The following is a 21,262-nucleotide window of genomic DNA, read 5'->3' on the forward strand; positions in this document are numbered from 1 at the left end:
ATAATTTATTCATATTTCTAATAAAAAAAGTGTTTCAAAAGTTCAATAAAAACGTTGTTTCATTAATTAATGGTATCGAGAGGGGTATTTCTAAGCTGCATGCGAAAACATTGCATTGTTTTAGAATGCAAAATATGACCATGAAATGCATACTATAATAAAAAATAGGATATGCAGACCGATTTGGTCCTACGTTTATTCTCCCTGTAACTTTATGCAACATGTATGTGAGCTCTGTATCGATATTTAAAAATGACACTTATGGGATAGGAACTACAAATTAATTTGAGATTGTGTTCTAAAATAAATGTTGCATTTGGTGTACAAAATCATATATCCAAATCATAGCCGATTATAACCAATTTCAATAGGACTAATCCTTGGGTCAAACTATTGATCTCTTTTCTTGGAATTTGTATTAACTTAATTTATATATAAGAATAGCTTCGCTTCAGTGCTTTCAAAAATTTTATACAAATACTTTGTGGTTTTTAAATGAAAATAAAACGTTTTCAAGAATTTAAACCAGTAGGGAAATTTCAAAAGCCGGGCGGGTCTATATGATACTCTGCACCACTATGCATATTTAGTAGAGCTCCCGTAACAAAAGAATTTATTTCTAGTAGATCATACCACTTATCAACATTTGGCTTTAGAGCAGTTATAGTTTGCTTAGAGTGCATGATATCACTTGGAGAAGGATTATATTAAAAACAAGTTAAAAAGCTGTAAGTTCGGCCGGGCCGAACTTTTAATACCCTCCACCACTTGGTACAAATTTGGCAATTTCCAAAAAAAAAAAAAAAATATATAAAATCCGTTAAAAATGCTGTTAAAGTCTTAAAAATACCGAATGCTTATACGACGACGTGGGCCTGCATAGGCTACCTTTGTCATAAGTTATTACAATATTTAAATGCGAAACTTGAAGAAAAATCTGTTTATAATGTAGCTAAAATCATCAAAATAGCGAATATGGGGGGTACCGTTATATGGGGGCTATATGAAGACGTGAACCTGCACAGACAATTTTCTGGCTTGGGCTGAAGTATCCATTATGAACTTCGCATGCAAAATTTGAAACAATTCCGGTAAATAATGTCGCTAAAATCATCAAAATACCGAATATCGGGGGGTACGGTATATGGGGGCTATATGAAGACGTGGACCTATATGGGCCATTTTCTGTCTTATGCTGCAGTATCTATTACGAACTTCAAATGCCAAATTTCCAATTCCGGTGAATAATATCGCTAAAATCATCAAAATACCGAATATCGGGAGGTAGCGTTATATGAGGGCTATGTGATAAATTGGACCTACATGGCCCATTTACGAACTTAACCTGCCTACTGGCAAAATATACATGTGTGCAAAATTTTAGCCTTCTATCTCAATTTGTTCGAAAGATAGCGTGATTACAACAGACAGACAGACAGACACACAGACAGACAAATGGACATGGCTAAATCGTCTTAGAATTTTACGCTGATCAAGAATATATATACTTTGTTGGGTCTAACATGAGTATTTCGAGGAGTTACAAACGGAATGACAAAATTAATATACCCTCCATAGTATGGTGGAGGGTATAAAAATATATCGCCGAGTTGCACAAAATAAAAACGTACATTACGAAATTCACTCCATTTGGGCTGATATTAGCCATTATTTTTATATGGAAGCTATAGCTATATCTAAAGCGATTTTATCCGAATTCCATGTACTTGCTTCTAGGCTGAATTCGGCCGAATGTACCAAAATTCAGGACTTTGGACTGATATTGGTCATTTAGTGCACATTTAACCAGAAATCGGTTGAAGATATATATCGGACCTTTATCCAAATCTGAACCGATCTTAATAAAATTTGGCAGAGGTATTTCTAGGCTGTATCTGATAACTGGTACCAAATATCATTGTTGTTGAATGCATATTACGAATGTGAGGGACTTAAACGCAAATCACATGAAACATATCTATATATATATATATATATAATCTATAGCTATATCTGAACCGATTTTCGCCAAATTTAATATACTTGCTTCTAGACTGAATTCGGTCGGATATGCCAAAATTCGGGTCATTTGGACTGATTTTGGCTATATGGTACACAGTTAACCCGAAATCGGTTGAGGATATACATAGGAGCTATATCCAAATCTGAACCGATCTTGACAAAACTTGATACACTTATGTCAGAGCTGTATCTGATATCTGATACCAAAGATCATTGTGGAATGCATATCACGCTTGTGAGGGACTTTTAACACCAAATCGGATAAACATATAAATGGAAGCTATATCTGAACAGATATAGCTTCCTGTTCTACTCCTACACAATATGCTTAATTTAGTGTAATTTAGTTTTTTTTTCGTTCACGTCTTGTACGCATTCCAAATCAACCTCTTTCTAACTAAATTCCAACATTCCACCTTTATTCATTCACCCAAAACCACATTGTTCCAAATTTTGTACCACATAGAAAATTTCTTGCACTTAGTACACATTTCAAAAACCATCTTACTAACTCCAACAGTTGACTCTTATACAAAATTTCAAGATTTTATCTCTATCTGTTCACATAATTCTAACTTCCACCAAATGTAGTGTATTTTAGTAATTTTGGTGCACATATTGTTAGAGTTTCCAAAAACCCTTTGGTTGGTATGGCCTACACAACACAAAAAAACCTCATTTAGAACTTCAGATTTCCAACTCTCCTCCTTCTCGAAGACTCTCTCCTAGAACACTTTTTCAAAACCACCTCAAAATCTCAATGCAATACATTCACAGTGGCTCTAATGCCAAATTTCAGATATCGAACACTATCCGTTCACCCAAAATCAAATTTAGTACCTCTTAGTACTTTTCGTACATTTTTGGCACGCATTTACAAAACCACTTCATTATTTCAAACCTACTCACCAGCAGTGGCCCCAATACCAACATTTCAAAATTATTATTTGAGTTTCCAAAAAACCTTGTATTCGTCTATCCTACAAAGCATAAGAGACCCTCATACCAAATTTCAGTAGTACACTTTTCAAAAAACACCTCCAAATCTAGACCTTACCTTATAAAAATGGAGCTTAATATTAAATTTAAGATTTCCAAATACATCCCTTCCCCAAATACCAAAAATTTCGGTGATATTTAGTGCTTTTCGTATTTTTTTGGTAATACGATCACGATCAAATCTTAGCCCCACACACATACAGTGATCCCAATATAAAGATTTCAAAATTCCAGCTCCATCCATCAACACTAAATACCTGGACCTGCATATACAATTTGTAGTAGCCATTACGATCTTCGAATTACAAATTTCGGGTGGAAAGTGTAGCACAAATCATCAAAATACCACATAACTCGTGGTACATATATGTGGGGTCTATGACAAAACGTGGACCGCATCTGAGTAAAATTTTATCAACCTAAAGCCAGAGAGACGGACGTACATTGCTAAATCGACATAGATGTCTATACTGATCAATCTGCTTTGTGGGGTGTACAATTTATATTTCGAGGTGTTACAAACGGAATGACAAACTTAATATACCCTCCATACTACTCCTTAAAAACGGAATGATAAACTTAATATACCCTCTATACTATTGTATAGGGTGGTACTATAGAGTTTGGAGCATATTGTGTACTTACCACGCTTTATACGAGACGAAGAATATACTCTATTCGAAGTATATACTCTATATACTCTGCGCGAACCCGCCAGACCGATGAATGATCGGACATTGTTAGGTCGATCCCAAATGTGCCGAAGCGAATTTCGTCTAAAGAAATATAGGGTCCAAAAGGACCCTATACACGTTTGGGCTTGGGCTAAAAATGTTTAATACTGGACGATGAGTGTTTCCCTCATTCCTAACAGGTGCAGTTGACGTGAGATTAGTTTGGTTTTCAGGCTACTTTTGAGCAAAAAAAAAAAAAAAAAACAGTATTTTGTACTAAAAAGGTACGACAATTTATTGCAATTTGAAAAACAAAAAACATTTTTCAAAAATTTAGATTTTCAGCAGCAGTATAAAAACACATTTTGAAAACAATTCGGAAGATAAATTTGTTAACAAACAAAAAACGTAAGGCACATAATTATTCATTGTGTTGCATATTTTGCTAGACCAAACGATCTGCCGTGTGGTGAGCTAATGCTCCCACACTTTTTGTCCCCAAGGAATGTTTGCCTAAAGTCTTTGTGGATCCATCAAGCCAATAATCAACGCCAACTGCAAAATGTTGGGAGAAATAATAAGAATTAACAAACAACGAAATTGACATGTTCTTTTAAACAGAAATTATATCGCTTCTTTTATTAGTTTATATAGTTATTAAACAAATCGTAGACAGCATTTAAGGAAATTGCTTGTTTTTTTTTTAACAATAACTTTTTTATTTGTTTCTTGTTTAAGTATGCTTTTGTATGTGCACTTGACACATTGGCGAAATGCGAATATGGTAATAAAAATTATTCAGAGTTCGCTGTGAAGCTTTTTACAAAAGCAACTCAATTATTGTTTAACAATTTTTGTGTGTGTTTCACTTAACTTAAAAACTACATGACGAAATTATACATTTTTTATATCCATAGATTAGAAGAGGGAGGAGCTGCTACTAAATTGCAGATAAATTTTGTGTTTCCCATATGGATACAGCATTTTTAAAACAATAAAAAATATAAAATAAATGTAAAAGTTATTATAAATGAAATTAACAAAAAAGTGATTCGAAATGAATAAAACTGAATGGCTCATCAAATGCATTTCTAGAATAAAGTTCATGTTAGTGTAGCTGCTGCTGTTGCTGATGTCGTGGAAGATCAAATAAATCCTCCGGCAATGCTATATATTATTGAAGTTCAAAATAGATAGCAATAAATTCATATCAAAAAGCAGAAAGAAATACAAAAAGAGAGATAGAGAAAATACAAGTAAATTTTTCATTTACATCTCTGTGAACAATAAGTTTTGTAAATTCATAAGGATAGTTGAACAGGTACCAACAATAATGGTACCTATTTACACAAATGCAATATGACATGGTCAGCCCAATATTATTTTAAACAGCATTTTCTTTCATTAACACTTTTTTGTTAATTTTTTTTAACACATGGTGTTGGTTAAGATATTTTGTTTATTTTTAGTTGATGGGGGAGTTTTGATGTTCACTTGATTTAGAAACGTTTATTTACTTTTGTAAACTTTTTCAGTCATGTCATCAAAGCCGGAGTCTTGGATGTTCAACATCAAGCTGTCAGCCGAGAGGTAGACCTTATTCTGTGAGCTGGCAATCTGAAAGAAGATGAAGAATATTTGTTAATGAGAGAGAAGAAAATAATAGTAAACGTTAGTTTGCTTACGGTTCTAGCTATGCTTTGAGCAGCACGGATTTTACGCAATTTCAAGTAGGCGGGATTCTGTTTAACAGCCAGACCTAAGTAAACTTTGCAGTTAAGAAAACCATGTTTTGTTTTTGGCAGATATTTGGGGGAATATTTGGGATAATATGTAGATCGGATTATGGTAAATTTAGATTCAAGAATTTGAACTATATAATATCAGATTTAAAAAATAATGCGTTTTTTGGTTAGCAGAATTTAAAATACAAATATATGTCGGTAAATCCTAAGTAAACCATGGGAATGAAAGACTACAGCTAAACCACAACATAGATATGTACTGATAATCTAAACGTTGGGAAATAGAGTGAGATTGGTTCAAAATTTTGACAAACCCCCGAAAAATTAACCTACAGTTTTTACAAAATTTTTGCTTAGGCTTGCCCAAACGTTGACGTTGTGTATGGAAGGTTTCTCTGGGAGGGACCGAATTTTTAAATTTTCACACATTTAAAGGAAAATCGGGAGGTACCGTAAGGTAAAGATCTATATTTTATTTTAGTAAGGGCGCTGCGTCTCCACTTTAGACCCAAAATGACGTGCATGTCGGAAGCCGTTGCTGTACCTAAATATTTGATTTTTTAACTAATCCTGACGGCAATCGATACACCAATTTGTGCAAAATTTCTAAACAAGCAGGCCAAGAATATCCACACCGTACGACACTTGAAACAAAAAAATAATTTTTTGGACCTTCAAGTGTGTCTGTCCTTCGTCATAAGTAACGCTAAAGTCCTAGGGTAGTAAATTGTGAAGAATTTTTACAGTTAAAGAAAAATTATACAATTATTTAAATTTTTAAAAATATGTGGAGATTTGTAGCAAGTATCCCTACATTTGAAATCGCCAAATATGCTTTCAAATCCTAAATTCTGGGGAAAATATTGAATCTAAATTTACCATACCCACTAAGTTTAATAAATATATAAGTGTTTTGAAAAGGATATCATTTTGGCGGCTTCAGCTTCACCCTCAGCTTGAACAATCTTTTGTTGTTTCTCTTGTTTAGCGCGTTCAACAAAGAACACAGCACGTTGGGCTTCTTGTTGGGCAACCTGTTTGGCTTCAACAGCGGCGGTATATTCCTTGCCAAAACTCAATTCTGTTAAGGAAACATCATCCAAAATGATGTTGAAATCGCGGGCACGTTCCACCAATTCTTTGCGAATTAAAAGGGAAACCTAAACGTAAATTTAAAAATGAAGATTATTCTCTGTATGGACATCCAACATTTACAACTTACTTGAGCACGCTGTGTAATCAATTGGGATGCATTGAATTTGGCTACGACACCCTTCAAAACTTCATTACAGATGGAGGGCAAAACCTTCTCATCATAATCCAAACCCAATTGACGATGAACTGTGGGAAGACGAGTCGAATCGGGACGTGAAAGGACACGCAATGAAATGTTCACCATTTGCAAATCCTTTGAGCCAGTGGGTGAGGAGATTTTACGGGGGCGAGAACGGATGTCATAGATAATGGGATATTGGAACCATGGAATGCGGAAATGTAAACCTTCAGAATAGATATCATTTTGAATGCCACCAAGTCTGCTGAAGATAATGGCACGGTGACCACCATCAACTGGAATAAAAGTAAAAAACAAACATATATACAATGTTAGTTAAACTCACTATCAAGTAATAGAATACATCAACTACCAAAGCGGCAATTGATACATGGGTTTAAAGGTTATGCAACCGGTCTAATGTCTAAACGAATTAAAACATGACATTTCTTGACAGAATTGTTGCAAAAGCTATTGATTATATAGGTCATTTAGTAATTTTGAATACTATTTAGTTACACTCTTTTAATAATTCTCACAATTTTATTGCTTCGCAACATCACGTTGTTATTATGAAATTTACCGACAAGACAATTATCGGTAACATCTTTGCATGCACTCTCACACACGACGTTTTGAGGTTAGGTTATTTCACAATAATGTTTTCCAGATTGTCTCGTTATTCAAACACTTTTCTAGAACTATGGTCACGGTTTTGAAAACTCACCGGTATACAACGATTGATTGACACCATAGGCAGCAGCTCCGACAGCGGCCAAAAGTTTAAGACCGGTGGTCAAGCCTGGTGGACCACCTTTGCCGAATTTACCAGCCAAATCATTCAATTTGCTTTGAGCCATTCCTAAACATAACACAAACACAGAGAAACAGAAACACTTTTTAAGGGAATATTTTTAATATATTTAATAAATAATTATTTACTTTATTCTTAAAATAAATGCAATTCTCTGCGAGATATTAATGAAAGAAACCCCGATTAAACACACTCGTCGACCGAAATGAATGACAATTAATATGATTATTTTGCTAATCGTCGGTAGTGGGAAATCAGTAATCGATAACCTTCAAATATTATTCTGTTATCGATATGAACATTTTATCACTAAGAATAAGGTAAGATATGGTTTACACGTAGCCATATATTTTGATTCATTAATCCATATTCTCATCGGCAATTGAACAATTTTGTTGACTCTTATAGCATGTTTCCATTGGAAACCGAACAACGTTGTTCGCTCTCAGAATTAGTTACACGAATTAACCCGTTCATACGGCTCGATTCGTAATTCATAGTAAAATAATTCCTTTTTTCAAAATTTTGTTTTTTGATTTTAATGGGGATTTATACTAAAATACATTAAATTCTCACTAATATGAATAGAAGAAATGATTATTTTTCTCCCAAAGATTTATTATAACATTAATTTTATAATTTTCATTCACGTCTCCAACTTTTTGTGTAAATGTTGACATTTTGAACATATTTTTGTATTTTTCTATTTTTAAATTCTGCTGGAGAGACACTTGTCAAACATTTTTTCTGCCGATACAAACATTTTGAAAATATTGCCTCTTTTGTTTCCTGTTTTCTGTGGTAATTCCAACTCATGGACAAAATGCGTACCTCGGATAAGAGAGGAAACAAAATTTACTTTCGTTTGAATGTACATACGCTATTCTACATTGTAGTTTTCATTCATAAATTTCAGTCTTCCCAAAATTTTTCAAAATTTCATTAAATTTTTCTATTTTCAATTTTTAAATGTCATAATTAATTTTTTCGATAAATGCTCTCATTTGTTAGGGATGGGACATATTTTTCGTTGTTCTGAGAGTGATTTGATTTGAACAATGTACAATATGAGTGTTCGCTCAGGAAATTTTGTGTGAAGAATTAAGTAGTTTTTTCATAGTTAAGGGTCAAACAACGAATAGAGAACGAATCCAATGCAGTGGAAACGCCACATTAAAATCATAGTTTTTGAATGAAATACAATTTTAGGGCCTCTGAATTTGTGTGAAAATAATACAACGCTGAAGCTAGAGTCTTGTAATTTGTTAATGTGGGAATACATAAAGCGCTTATCTAGTTGGCTTAAGTCATCGGCTGGCTTCTTCGTATATGAACAAAGGAGTTTTAGGTTGACTTAGTTCGATTTTGACCCTAGCCTCCTTTGTTCATTTCCGAAGAAGCCATCCAATGACTTAAGCCAACCAGATAAGCGCTTTATGTATTCCCACATTAACAAATGAAACAAGTTCTTTTTCAACTTAAAAAGCAAAAGTACATATGAATTTCAATAGAATTTGAAATTTTTTAAAAATTTTTTTATTATTCACAATTTTCCTATTTACAAGAAACCATGGCACAATAAAAAGGTAAGGTAGAGCTACCAGCTGATTATAATTTTTTCTAAGTGTACCCGACTCCTGCCAATTTTGTGTATGTATTTATTGTACTGAAAAATAGAAACAAAAAATTTTTTAAAATCAATGATTGGAAGACGCGTACATTGCGGGACGCGGATTAAACCTATTCGCCAGTTTTACTATGTAATTGAAAGATCGAACTATTTATATCATATTTTTGAAAGAAAATCCAGCCATTTCATTCATTTTTCGCGCCGTTTACTGATTTTAGAAAAGAGGAAAAATATTGAATATATGAAAACAATTTGTTTGCATGCAAATTTGACAGGTAGCGGGCATAGCCTCAGGGTTGTATTTCTGTAGTTTTTCAAAGCTGTTCTACCTCCTTATGAAGACAAGCAATCATATGAATACATTTTTTTCTTTTTGTGGTGTTGTAATGTTATAACTTGTACACAGTTTTTGTAAGTGTATGTATTGTACTGAATAATAGCGGTCATAAAATTCGACGTAGGGTACACAAATGTTCCTAAATATATATACATATATAAAGTATTCTACATTTTGCAATTTTAGGAAACATGAAATATACGAATATATTATCTAACGTGGTGTCGATGTTTCTCAACCGGAAAAATGCTTCCGAACCATCGCCTTTGGCGTTTTCTGAAAATAGTTTCTTTGTATGAATACGGCAGGCAAGTTTAATAGAGAACGATAAAAATTGAGCCCCGTAAGCTCGGGTAATATTAATAGGGGCTAACATGCAACACAATTCTGAAAATGTTAAAAGTCAGTTGAAATTTGAATTCAATATGATCTTAATAGTGTAAAAAATTCAGAGACGTTCTTTTTTCACGATTTCGTCTTAAGTTAAAGTATTACGAAAAAATGCTAACTAATATTGATTGGCAAACAAGCAAATTCATAATAGCATTTTGTCTTTGGAAAAAGCAATATATCGACAAAAACAGTATGTGATGAATAAGTTCAGTCATGTAAAGTGTTTTACATATTACCGTCGAAAATATTAATTTTTCACAAGAAAAACACATTTACTTATATGAAAGTTAGCCAATTACATCGGTCGTGAAAAATTCAAATTTAATCATTTTCAACTTTTCAATGGTACCATGGTAAGATTTTGGGTCTCTAACGCACAATGTTATAGATAAAAATAAATAAATTCCATTCTTACGGTAAAGGGTGTAGACTATGAAATCATTCTGTCCCTAATTATGAGGTGGACAAAACTAAATACCACACAGTACGGTATTCTAAACGTTGTAAATACAAATACCAAATTACAGCTCATTTGAACGGAAAATGTTGCATAGGGTATTATAGATGTTCTAAATCTTATATGTTTTTAACACCCGATTAAAGCCTATGGCTGAAAAATAAGATCAGCCTATTCACAATATCTAAAACCGACGGTGGGTGGTTACCATTATAATTTTTGCCATGAATGTTTATTTCTATTTAAAAATTACTATTAAGTTATTTTAGTTATAATAAAAATTGTGCCGCTAGCATAATTCAGGTCTGTGTTCTATTAGGCTTTTAAAAATATGCATTAAAGACTAAAAGTACGGGCCGGCAACGCAGCCCTGGCCAGTTAGTAAATTATAAATGTGAATGTTTGTAATTGGAAAACTTGAAAAACTATAAATTTTTACAACGTTTATATATGGAAGATTATAATATATGGACCTGATGTTTTTATACCCTCCACCATACTATGGAGGGTATATTATCTTTGTCATTCCGTTTGTAACTCCTCGAAATACTCATGTCAGACATAACAAAGTATATATATTCTTGATCAGCGTAAAATTCTATGTCGATTTAGCGATGTCAGTCTGTCCGTCTGTCTGTCTGTTGTAATCACGCTATCTTTCGAACGAATTGAGATACAATGCTAAAATTTTGCACACAGGTTTATTTTTACAATAGGCACGTTAGGTTCGTAAATGGGCCATGTAGGTCCACGTTTTCATATAGCCCCCATATAACGGTATCTCCCGATATTCGGTATTTTGATGATTTTAGCGAGATTATTTCAAATTTAGAATTTGAGGTTTGAAATAGATACTACAGCCTAAGAAGAAAATTGTCTGTGCAGGTCCACGTCTTCGTATAGCCCCCATGTAACTGTACCTCCCGATATTTGGTATTTTGATGATTTTAGCGACATTATTAATCGGAATTGTTCAAAACTTGGTATTAGAAATTCGCAATGGATACTACAGCCTAAGACAGAAAATTGTCTGTTCAGGTCCACGTCTTCGTATAGCCCCCATATAACGGTACCTCCCTATATTCGGTATTTTGGTTATTTTAGCGTCTTTATTCACCAAATTTTTTTCAAATTACGCATTTAGAGTTCGTAATGGAAACTCCAGTCTGTGACAGAAAATTGTCAATGCAGGTCCAGGTCTTCGTATAGGCCCCATATACCGGTACCTCCCTATATTCGGTATTTTGACGAGTTAAGGTACAATACTCACCGAAGTTGTTTGAAATGTCGTATTTGAAGTTCGTAATGGATGCTACAGAATATGACAAAAAATTGTCTACGCAGATTCAGGTCTTCGCACAGCTCCGATATAACGGTACCTCCCTATATTCTATACTTTGATGATTTTAGAGATTTATTCGCGTTTATTTCAAGTTCCGAATTTGAATTTGGTAATGACTCATGACAAATAATGGGTCCACGTCGTATAGGCACCAATATAACGGCAATATTCGGTATTTTTAAAATTTTACCAACATTTTTTCAGGATTTTATTTCCAAATTCGTTCCAAATGGTGGAGGGTATTCAAAGTTCGGCCCGGCCGAACTTACTGCTTTTTAACTTGTTGGGTAATACGAAAGTACAAAACATTTAGCCATAATGGGGAAGTTCCATGGTAGAAGAATATATGTAGACGCATCGACACAGCTGCTGGGACAATGAACTGTCAAACCAATTTTGGAATTGAAAATGTTGAATGAAAAAATATTTGAATTTGTAAAAAATGTTGAAAAACCTCCGAATGTCGTCGTGTAAGAAAACATATAAAAATCTACTTATATTTGAAAAAACATTAAACAATTTTTGACTCAATGTTCCCAAGCGTTGATGCGTCTACCTATATTTTTCTACCGTAGGGAGTTGAATATTTGTATGCGCTACGTCGGATTTTAGGTAATGCCGTTATATTGGCTTAATTAGACGAAGCAACTGGTTGTACAACTTGGAGAGGTTGTATTCAAGATGGTATCGTTTGTGGCCCGATTGTACGAAGTTGTGTTTCGGTTGTACAAAAACTCAAAATTTTTTGATATTTGGCATGTTGTACCAACCGATTGTAATGTTTGTGGGCATGTCGCATACAATTTCATTATGTGTTTATTTTCAAAGAGGCAACACCATTGTTTCGCACACCAAAACAACAAGAAATCCAATCAAATGTCTGGTTGCAATGAAAATAAAAAAATATATATATAAAACCAAATTTCAAAAATTAATAATAAATAAAGGCTATTAAGTAAATTATAGAACACGAAATTATTTCCGGTGTCATCTTAACTCAAATGAGGTTGTATACAAAGTTGTATCGTTTGTATCTGAAGCATACAACTTAACAACCCTCCAGGTTGTACCAACGGTTGTATCGTGTGTGGCTTGCATAGACATTATTTGTTTTGTGAACTAGTAATCATAGCCGATTATATGATTGTTTTGACGCCGTTGTCTGTTTTTTAAGTGTTGGAAAGTGATAAAATAAACAGATGACAGCTAATTCCAATCAATGGCAATGCCAGAAATAAAAATAAGCTGTTGTTAATCTATATATATAAAACAAAATTGTGTTAGTTACTACGCTTATAACTTAAGAACCTCTGGACTGATTTTAACGATTCATACAAATTCGGAATTGTCTCCTATGCGAAAAGGGTAATATCCAAAAAAAATTTTAGTAATGTTTTATTTTGCATGATTTTTTTTCAATTTGACTTCATTTTTTCTAATGTACATTTGTAGTGTTTATTATATTTTATTTATGAATTCGAATATTAATACCAATTTATTTAATTGACTTGATTTCTTGAGAACTGAAATTGATGGCGAAGTGTAGTACCGAATAATGTAGTTTCGAAACGAAATAGATGATATCGAAATAATTTAATGCAGTCACACCAAAGTTAAAAGCTAATTACTTTTTCAAAATCGCTAAAAAATCACAAGAAAAAATTCTCAAATCGGGAAAAAAATCAAAAAACAATTTCAATGGAATCGAATTTTAAAATAATAGTACATTAAATTGACAAACTTTGTAAGGATCTTTAAACATTTGCTGTAAAAAATCAGCGAACAAGTTAATATTTTTTATTTTTTTATTCTTTTTTGTCAATTTTTTCAATTTGTATTATCATATTGAATTCAGTGGATTTTTTGTGAACAAAATAAAGAATAATTTTTCACTATATACAATTTTTCACCAAAAAATGAAATAAGTGCGGATTACGATGTTAACTGACATCTACCTTTCAACTCCAGGGCCTACATCGTGGTTCAGCTGGAAGATGCGAACACATTTAAACTAACAAAAATGACCGAAAAAGCCTCATGTGACAATAATCCGACCAATGAGAGCATAAAATGCAAAATTATTTGGGAGTACAATCAATAAAATACCAAATATAAAGGGTGCAAAAAAGGATTTCTATCCTTCCCAAACATTCAAGATACCTTAAATCGTTTTTGCAGGTCATGATATCGATCATAACTCACGGATAAGGGTTCAATCCGATTTCATATTTATATAACCATCGTATGATTTACGCTATTTTTGGGGTCTTGGCCAGTTTTTTCATTTCTTGGCCCTTATTTAGCATCTTTGTTTCTAAGGGGGTAGAGAACCTCTTCGCATAAAATTTCAACATATCTACAAATTTTAGAAATTTCTCCATGTAATAGTCCACCTTTTGGCGGACAAACAGACCGACATGGTTAGGGGGACTTATGAGGACTTAATGCACAATCTAAGGTTCTAATGGGTTTGAAAAAGTAATTAACTTTGGCTATTCTTAAATCATTCAGCCCTCAATTATGAGGTGTACAAAATACAGTAAATTCCAAATGACTGGAAATTAAATTGATCCCTTACATGGGGATAAGATTGATATATACTTTTTAATAGATTATATAGCACATCCACACATTTGAAGCCCACGGCTTAAATATGGGTACAGGTATTTTAAAACACTTTCAATCGACCGGTACGTGAACACTTATATCAAACATATCTGTGAATAATTATTATTTACTAATTGTCTAGTAAATTGGAAATCTGAATTTAGTAAATTGAAAATTTAATTTAATTCTTGAATATTCGCCGCTGTCCTATTTTAAGCGATAACTTGAAAACAACGTTTCGTAAGGGTTTCACAGGTTTATGAAAAGCTCACATAAATACGTTCCAATGGGAAATCCTATCAAAAATGCGCAATGTGAAATTCTACACAGGTAAGTTACAATTTTCTGTGTTTTTTTTTCTAAAGAATATAAGTCATACCGGGTTATGAATTCTAAAATGTTTAGATATCAAAACTTCTGTATAAACGTTTTCTGTAAAGATTAAGGTTGTCTCAATATAATACATTTATCTATTTTTAGGAAAATCGAATTTATTGGCTTGTGATTGGACAATTGTATTACACATTGATTTCTTGGGATGCTCGAAAACTCTTTAGAAATATAACATTTAATAACCTAAACTATGTTTTGGCCACTGATTACAGCCGTTGGTGATTACATTAGAAACACAAAAGGATGATTTTACAATAAGTCGAACTTTTGAGTTATAGTGTTATGCAGTTGTTGCTGGTGGATAACAACAAAAATTCTAATAAAAATGTGTATGTGATAGTTTTTGGAAATTTTTGAAATGTACCTGAGGCACTAGATTTAGTGAAATGTAGTATTCCACTTTCTCTAATACTGATAAAAATATTTCGGTTGAAACATTTAAAGAAAATCGAACATTTCATGCAAAATTCGAACTTTTTGTGGGGGAGGTACCAGAAGAGGTTGGGGTTGGGTTGAGAGGTTGGGCGATAAATTATACATTCACATCAGATCATTGGTTGAGAGAAATATTTAGATATACCGGGTTTGGAATGCGTTGCTGACTAGAAGGAGTGGACCGATATTCCCATCTTTGAACTCGGTCTAACTTTGATAATTATATTACAATGTACAAAATTCGGATAAAATCGGATACCTCCCTAGAGAGTTTTCGTGCGCACCATTCACACGGCTATTTCGATGAGGCACATATGACTGAAGGTATAAAAAGGTGTAGTTGATCAGGTTACCTGTGACCATGTTCTGTTCAGTGAATTATTCAATTGAACTAGGCCGTTCTTAAATAAAGTTCGGCCGAGCCGAACTTTGAATACCCTCCACAATATGGAACGAATTAGAAAATATTCAAAAAAATAAAATCCATTGAAAATTCTGTTAAAAACTTTAAAATACCTAATATCAGAAGGTGCCGATATATGGGGGGATATACGCTATTGTGGACCTATATAGACAAATCTATGTCTGGGGGTAAAGTACTCACAAGGAACTCCTTGTGGGGATTTTCAGATAATTCCATTGGAAAATGTGGCTAAAATCATCAAAATCCCGAATATCGGGGGTACCGTTATATGGGGGATATACGATATTGTGGACCTATATAGAAAAATACCTTTCAGGGGTTAAAGTGCTCACAAAGAAATCCATGTGTGGATTTTCAGAGAATACCATTGGAATATATAACTAAAATCATCAAAATACCGAATAACGGGGGTACCGTTGTATGGGGGCTATACGATATCGTTAACCTATATAGAGAACTCTATGTCAGGGGGTAAAGTGCTCACAAAGAACCTCTTGTGTAGAATTTCAGACAATTCCGTTGAAAAATGTGGCTGAAATCATCAAAATACCGAATATCAGAGGGTACCGTTATATGGGGGATATACGATATCGTGGACCTATACAGACAACTCTCTTTCAGGGAGTAAAGTACTCACAAAGAACTCCTTGTGTGGATTATCAGACAATTCCGTTGAAAAATGTGGGTAAAATCATCAGAATACCGAATATAGGCGAGTACCGTTATATGGTGGATATACGATATTGTGGACCTGTATAGACAATTCCGTTTTAGGGGTAAAGTGCTCACAAAGAACTCCGTATGTGGATTTTCAGACAATACGATTGGAAAATGTGGCTAAAATCATCAAAATAACGAATTTCGCGGGGTACCGTTATATGGGGGGCCATACGTTATCGTTAACCTATATAGAGAATTCTCTGTCGGGGGGTAAAGTGCTCACAAAGAACCCCTTGTGTACAAAGTACCCCTTGTGACCACTCCGTTGAAAAATATGGCTAAAAACATCAAAATACCGAATATCGGGGGTACCGGTATATAAGGGCTATACGATATCGTGGACCTATATAGATAATTCTCTGTCGAGGTATAAAGTACCAACAAGGAACTCCTTGTGTAGATTTTCAGACAATTCCGTTGACAAATGTGGCTAAAATCATCAAAATGCCGAAAACCGGGGGGTACCGTTATATGGGGGCTATAAGATATCGTGGACCGATATACCCCATCTTCGAACTTGATTGATATACCCCATGTTTCGTTGAAAAAAGTGGGTAAAATCATAAAAATACCGAATATCGGGGGGTACCGTTATATGGGGGATGTACGATATCGTGGACCTGTATAGACAAATCTCTCTCAGGGGGTGAAGTACTCACAAGGAACTACTTGTGTGGATTTTAAAACAATTCCATTGATAAGTGTGAAAAATGTGGATAAAATCACCAAAATACCAAATATTGGGTTTACCGTTATATGTGGGCTATACGATATCGTGGATCTATATAGATAATTCTCTGCCGAGGTATAAAGTACCCACAAGGAACTCCTTGTGTAGATTTTCAGACAATTACATTGAAAAATGTGGCTAAAATCATCAAAATGCCGAATACCGGGAGGTACCGGCATTAGTATGGGGGCTATACGATATTGTAGACCGATATACCCCATCTTTAAACTTGACCTGCAGACAAAATAGAGATCTGTGCAAAATTTTAGCTTCCTACCTTAATTCGCTTAGACTGTAGCGTGATTAAAACAGATGGACAGACGGACGGACAGGGCTAAATCGTCTTAGAATTTTACGCTGATCAAGAATATATATACTTTGTTGGGTCTAAAATGATTATTTCGATGAGTTACAAACGGAATGACGAACTTAATATACCCTCCATACATTTTTGGTGGAGGGTATAAAAATGACTGATACCGAATATAGGCGAGTACCGTTATATGGGGGATATACGATATTGTGGACCTGTATAGACAATTCCGTTTTAGGGGTAAAGTGCTCACAAAGAACTCCGTATGTGGATTTTCAGACAATACGATTGGAAAATGTGGCTAAAATCATCAAAATAACGAATTTCGCGGGGTACCGTTATATGGGGGGCTATACGTTATCGTTAACCTATATAGAGAATTCTCTGTCGGGGGGTAAAGTGCTCACAAAGAACCCCTTGTGTACAAAGTACCCCTTGTGACCATTCCGTTGAAAAATATGGCTAAAAACATCAAAATACCGAATATCGGGGGTACCGGTATATAAGGGCTATACGATATCGTGGACCTATATAGATAATTCTCTGTCGAGGTATAAAGTACCAACAAGGAACTCCTTGTGTGGATTTTCAGACAATTCCGTTGACAAATGTGGCTAAAATCATCAAAATGCCGAAAACTGGGAGGTACCGTTATATGGGGGCTATAAGATATCGTGGACCGATATACCCCATCTTCGAACTTGATTGATATACCCCATGTTTCGTTGAAAAATGTGGGTAAAATCATAAAAATACCGAATATCGGGGGGTACCGTTATATGGGGGATGTACGATATCGTGGACCTGTATAGACAAATCTCTCTCAGGGGGTGAAGTACACACAAGGAACTACTTGTGTGGATTTTAAAACAATTCCATTGATAAGTGTGAAAAATGTGGATAAAATCACCAAAATACCAAATATTGGGTTTACCGTTATATGTGGGCTATACGATATCGTGGATCTATATAGATAATTCTCTGCCGAGGTATAAAGTACCCACAAGGAACTCCTTGTGTAGATTTTCAGACAATTCCGTTGAAAAATGTGGCTAAAATCATCAAAATGCCGAATACCGGGAGGTACCGGCATTAGTATGGGGGCTATACGATATTGTGGACCGATATACCCCATCTTCGAACTTGACCTGCCTGCAGACAAAATAGAGATCTGTGCAAAATTTTAGCTTCCTACCTTAATTCGTTTAGACTGTAGCGTGATTAAAACAGATGGACAGACGGACGGACAGGGCTAAATCGTCTTAGAATTTTACGCTGATCAAGAATATATATACTTTGTTGGGTCTAAAATGATTATTTCGATGAGTTACAAACGGAATGACGAACTTAATATACCCTCCATACATTTTTGGTGGAGGGTATAAAAATGACTGAAATACCACCCTAAGGCTATGTCCCCATTTCTCTCAGAATTATTCCAAACTTGTTTTCATTTATATAACATTTTTCCGCATTTGAAATGGGTTAATAAGCGCGAAAAAATATGATCTATAGCGTTTAATCTTTCAATACCATGTCAACACTGGTTTACATATTTAATGTGCACCCCGCAAGGCATACATTCACAAAATTGGTCGGGCACACTTAGAAAAAAATTGTAAGCAGCTCCAACTTACCTTTTCATTTTACCATGGGATCTTTGTCATTGAAAATCATATAAATATAAACGCAGAATAAGGCATCACTTTTCAGTAAAGGATAGTCTAGACATATGTAAAGTGATTTTTCACATTTATCGTTAGAATTTATATTGTATACTTTTAGGGCTCCACAAAATTTTTAAGCTAATAAAAATAAATTAATTTATTTATAATATAACAAGTAGTTTATATAGTATAGGTTTTTTTTAAGTTTCAAAACTATTCGCATGCGCAAAAAGGTATGCTGTACAAACTCCAAATATAAATGTGACAATGTCTATTAGAGAAATATGCAAAATGACTTTTGTACCTTTATCTACTTTAAGCCACGTCCATAATTCTTTTTAACTAAAAATAAATGTTTTATAGTGCAGTATGAATCAATACAATTTCAGTATAAGTAGAGTATCAGCATATAATATTTTATTGTAGTAATATAGTATAGCATTTTATTAAATATTTTAAATAGTGTTGTGAGTGCTGAATAGTTTGCTATAAATCATGGTACAATAAGGAGATTGAACAGCTTCGAACAATTTTGGAAATACAGCCCTGAGGCTAGGATAGCTTTTCCTCAGAGTTATTCAAAATTATATGAAACACGTTTTTATACCCTCTATGGAGGGTATCTTAGCTTTGTTATTTCCTTTGTAACTTAACATAATACACCCTACAAAGTTTAAGAATTGAGATATAAGGCTAAAATTTTGCATACAAGCATAGTTTACAAGTAGGCAGGTTAAGTTCGTAAATGGACCATATTGGTCCACGTTTTCGTATAGACCCCATATAACGGTATCTCCCGATATTCGGTATTTTGATGATTTCAGCATAATTATTCACCGAAATCGTTTCAAATTTCGTATTTAAAGTTCGTAATGGATACTACAGCCTATGAAAAAATTTTTGTATGCAGGTCCACGTCTTTGTATAGCCCCCATATAACGGTACGTTCCAATATTCTGTGTTTTCATGATTTTAGCAACATTAGTTACCGGAATTATTTAAAATTTTGTATTTAAAGTTCGTAATGGGTACTAAAGCCTATGACAAAAATTTTTTATGCAGGTCCATGTCTTCGTGTAGCCCCCATATAACGGTACCTCCAGATATTCAGTATTTTGATGATTTCAGCAACATTATTCACCGTATTATTCGTATTGGAAGATCTTAATGGGTACTACAACCTATGGCAAAAAATTTCGTATGCAGGTCCACGTCTTCGTATAGCCTCCCTATGACAGTACCTCCGGATACTCGGTATTCTCATGATTTTTGCGACATTATTCAACGTAATGGTAACAAATTTCGCATTCGTACTACAAAATTCGAAAAAAAAATCGTATGCAGGTCCATGTCTTCGTATAGCTCTATATAACGGTTTTAATTTAAGTGGTAGTTTTCGGATTTTTTTTTTTTTTTTTTTGTGAAAAATTTCAAGTTCCTTCCAAATGGTGGTTCGGCCCGGCCGAACTTAGCTGCTGTTTTACTTTTCTTAAAAATGTGGTCCAAGGTCTTCAATTAAATATCAAAACTGATCAATATCTCTTATGCACACCCCGTGTACATTTCCTGCTACTATTGTTTGGAAAATATTTTGTTTTTAATTTTTCAAAAAATAAAGGCGTACACAATATTAACATAGAAAAATATCAGCTTGTAACTATACCTTACCTTTTTATTGTGCCATACTACAAATATGCTAAATAGAAAATGTGAAAACGTCGCTTTCCATGCGTCATTTTAGCTGTCCTAAATAATGTAATTTCAGGTTCCAAGGACATAGAACCAATTTTTCAAAATTTTAAAATGCCATATTCGGACTTGATAGAATCTGAAAAACATTCCATTTATTATTATGGGATTTATAAATACCAGTCCTACTTATTTAAAATATCCACACCAATCTATACGATATACCATGTCATCGCCGAGGATTGCGCAAGATGTCAATGAACTTTAGTATGGATATTTTTTGTGCATTACTTGTAATTTTTAAATTATCTTATCACGCACCTTTCCACCTCCACCAGTCCATGAATCAAACTGAAAATACCAATCAAAATGCAAATATGAACCTTTAACCGCATCATAAACTATTTTGTTGTTTGTTGTAATACAATATCTCGTTGTCCTTGTAAATTTCAAAACAAAAAATATTGCCTCGTTCCGGCAACATTATGTTGCAGCGAATGGACGAACATAAGGTCAGATTCTTTATTCAATTTCAATTATCAATCGATAAATTCCTAAGCCATGTATATATGAAGCATGTTTCTGCTGCTGTTGCAGT

The 21,262-nt window shown here is 33.9% G+C and overlaps 1 protein-coding gene across 2 annotated transcripts; it reads right to left on the reverse strand.

Moving 5' to 3' along the window:
* Positions 1-4,096: 4,096 nt before the first annotated feature.
* On the reverse strand, positions 4,097-7,770 carry LOC131801648 (prohibitin-2-like). Of its 2 annotated transcripts, none has more exons than XM_059120533.1 (7): positions 7,656-7,770; positions 7,441-7,575; positions 6,663-7,009; positions 6,367-6,600; positions 5,381-5,458; positions 5,213-5,312; positions 4,097-4,250 (listed from the first exon to the last, which is right to left on the reverse strand). In XM_059120533.1, exons 2-7 carry the CDS (start codon positions 7,571-7,573, stop codon positions 4,141-4,143), a joined length of 1,002 nt encoding a protein of 333 aa, XP_058976516.1. In that variant the 5' UTR covers positions 7,574-7,575; positions 7,656-7,770; the 3' UTR covers positions 4,097-4,140. The 2 variants fall into 2 exon arrangements, with proteins under 2 accessions (XP_058976516.1, XP_058976517.1); XM_059120534.1 differs by lacking the exon at positions 4,097-4,250 and adding an exon at positions 4,296-4,862.
* Between the last annotated feature and the right edge of the window lie 13,492 nt (positions 7,771-21,262).

Source organism: Musca domestica, unplaced genomic scaffold (genome assembly GCF_030504385.1).
Source record: "Musca domestica strain aabys unplaced genomic scaffold, Musca_domestica.polishedcontigs.V.1.1 17, whole genome shotgun sequence".
NCBI classification, from domain to species: domain Eukaryota; kingdom Metazoa; phylum Arthropoda; class Insecta; order Diptera; family Muscidae; genus Musca; species Musca domestica.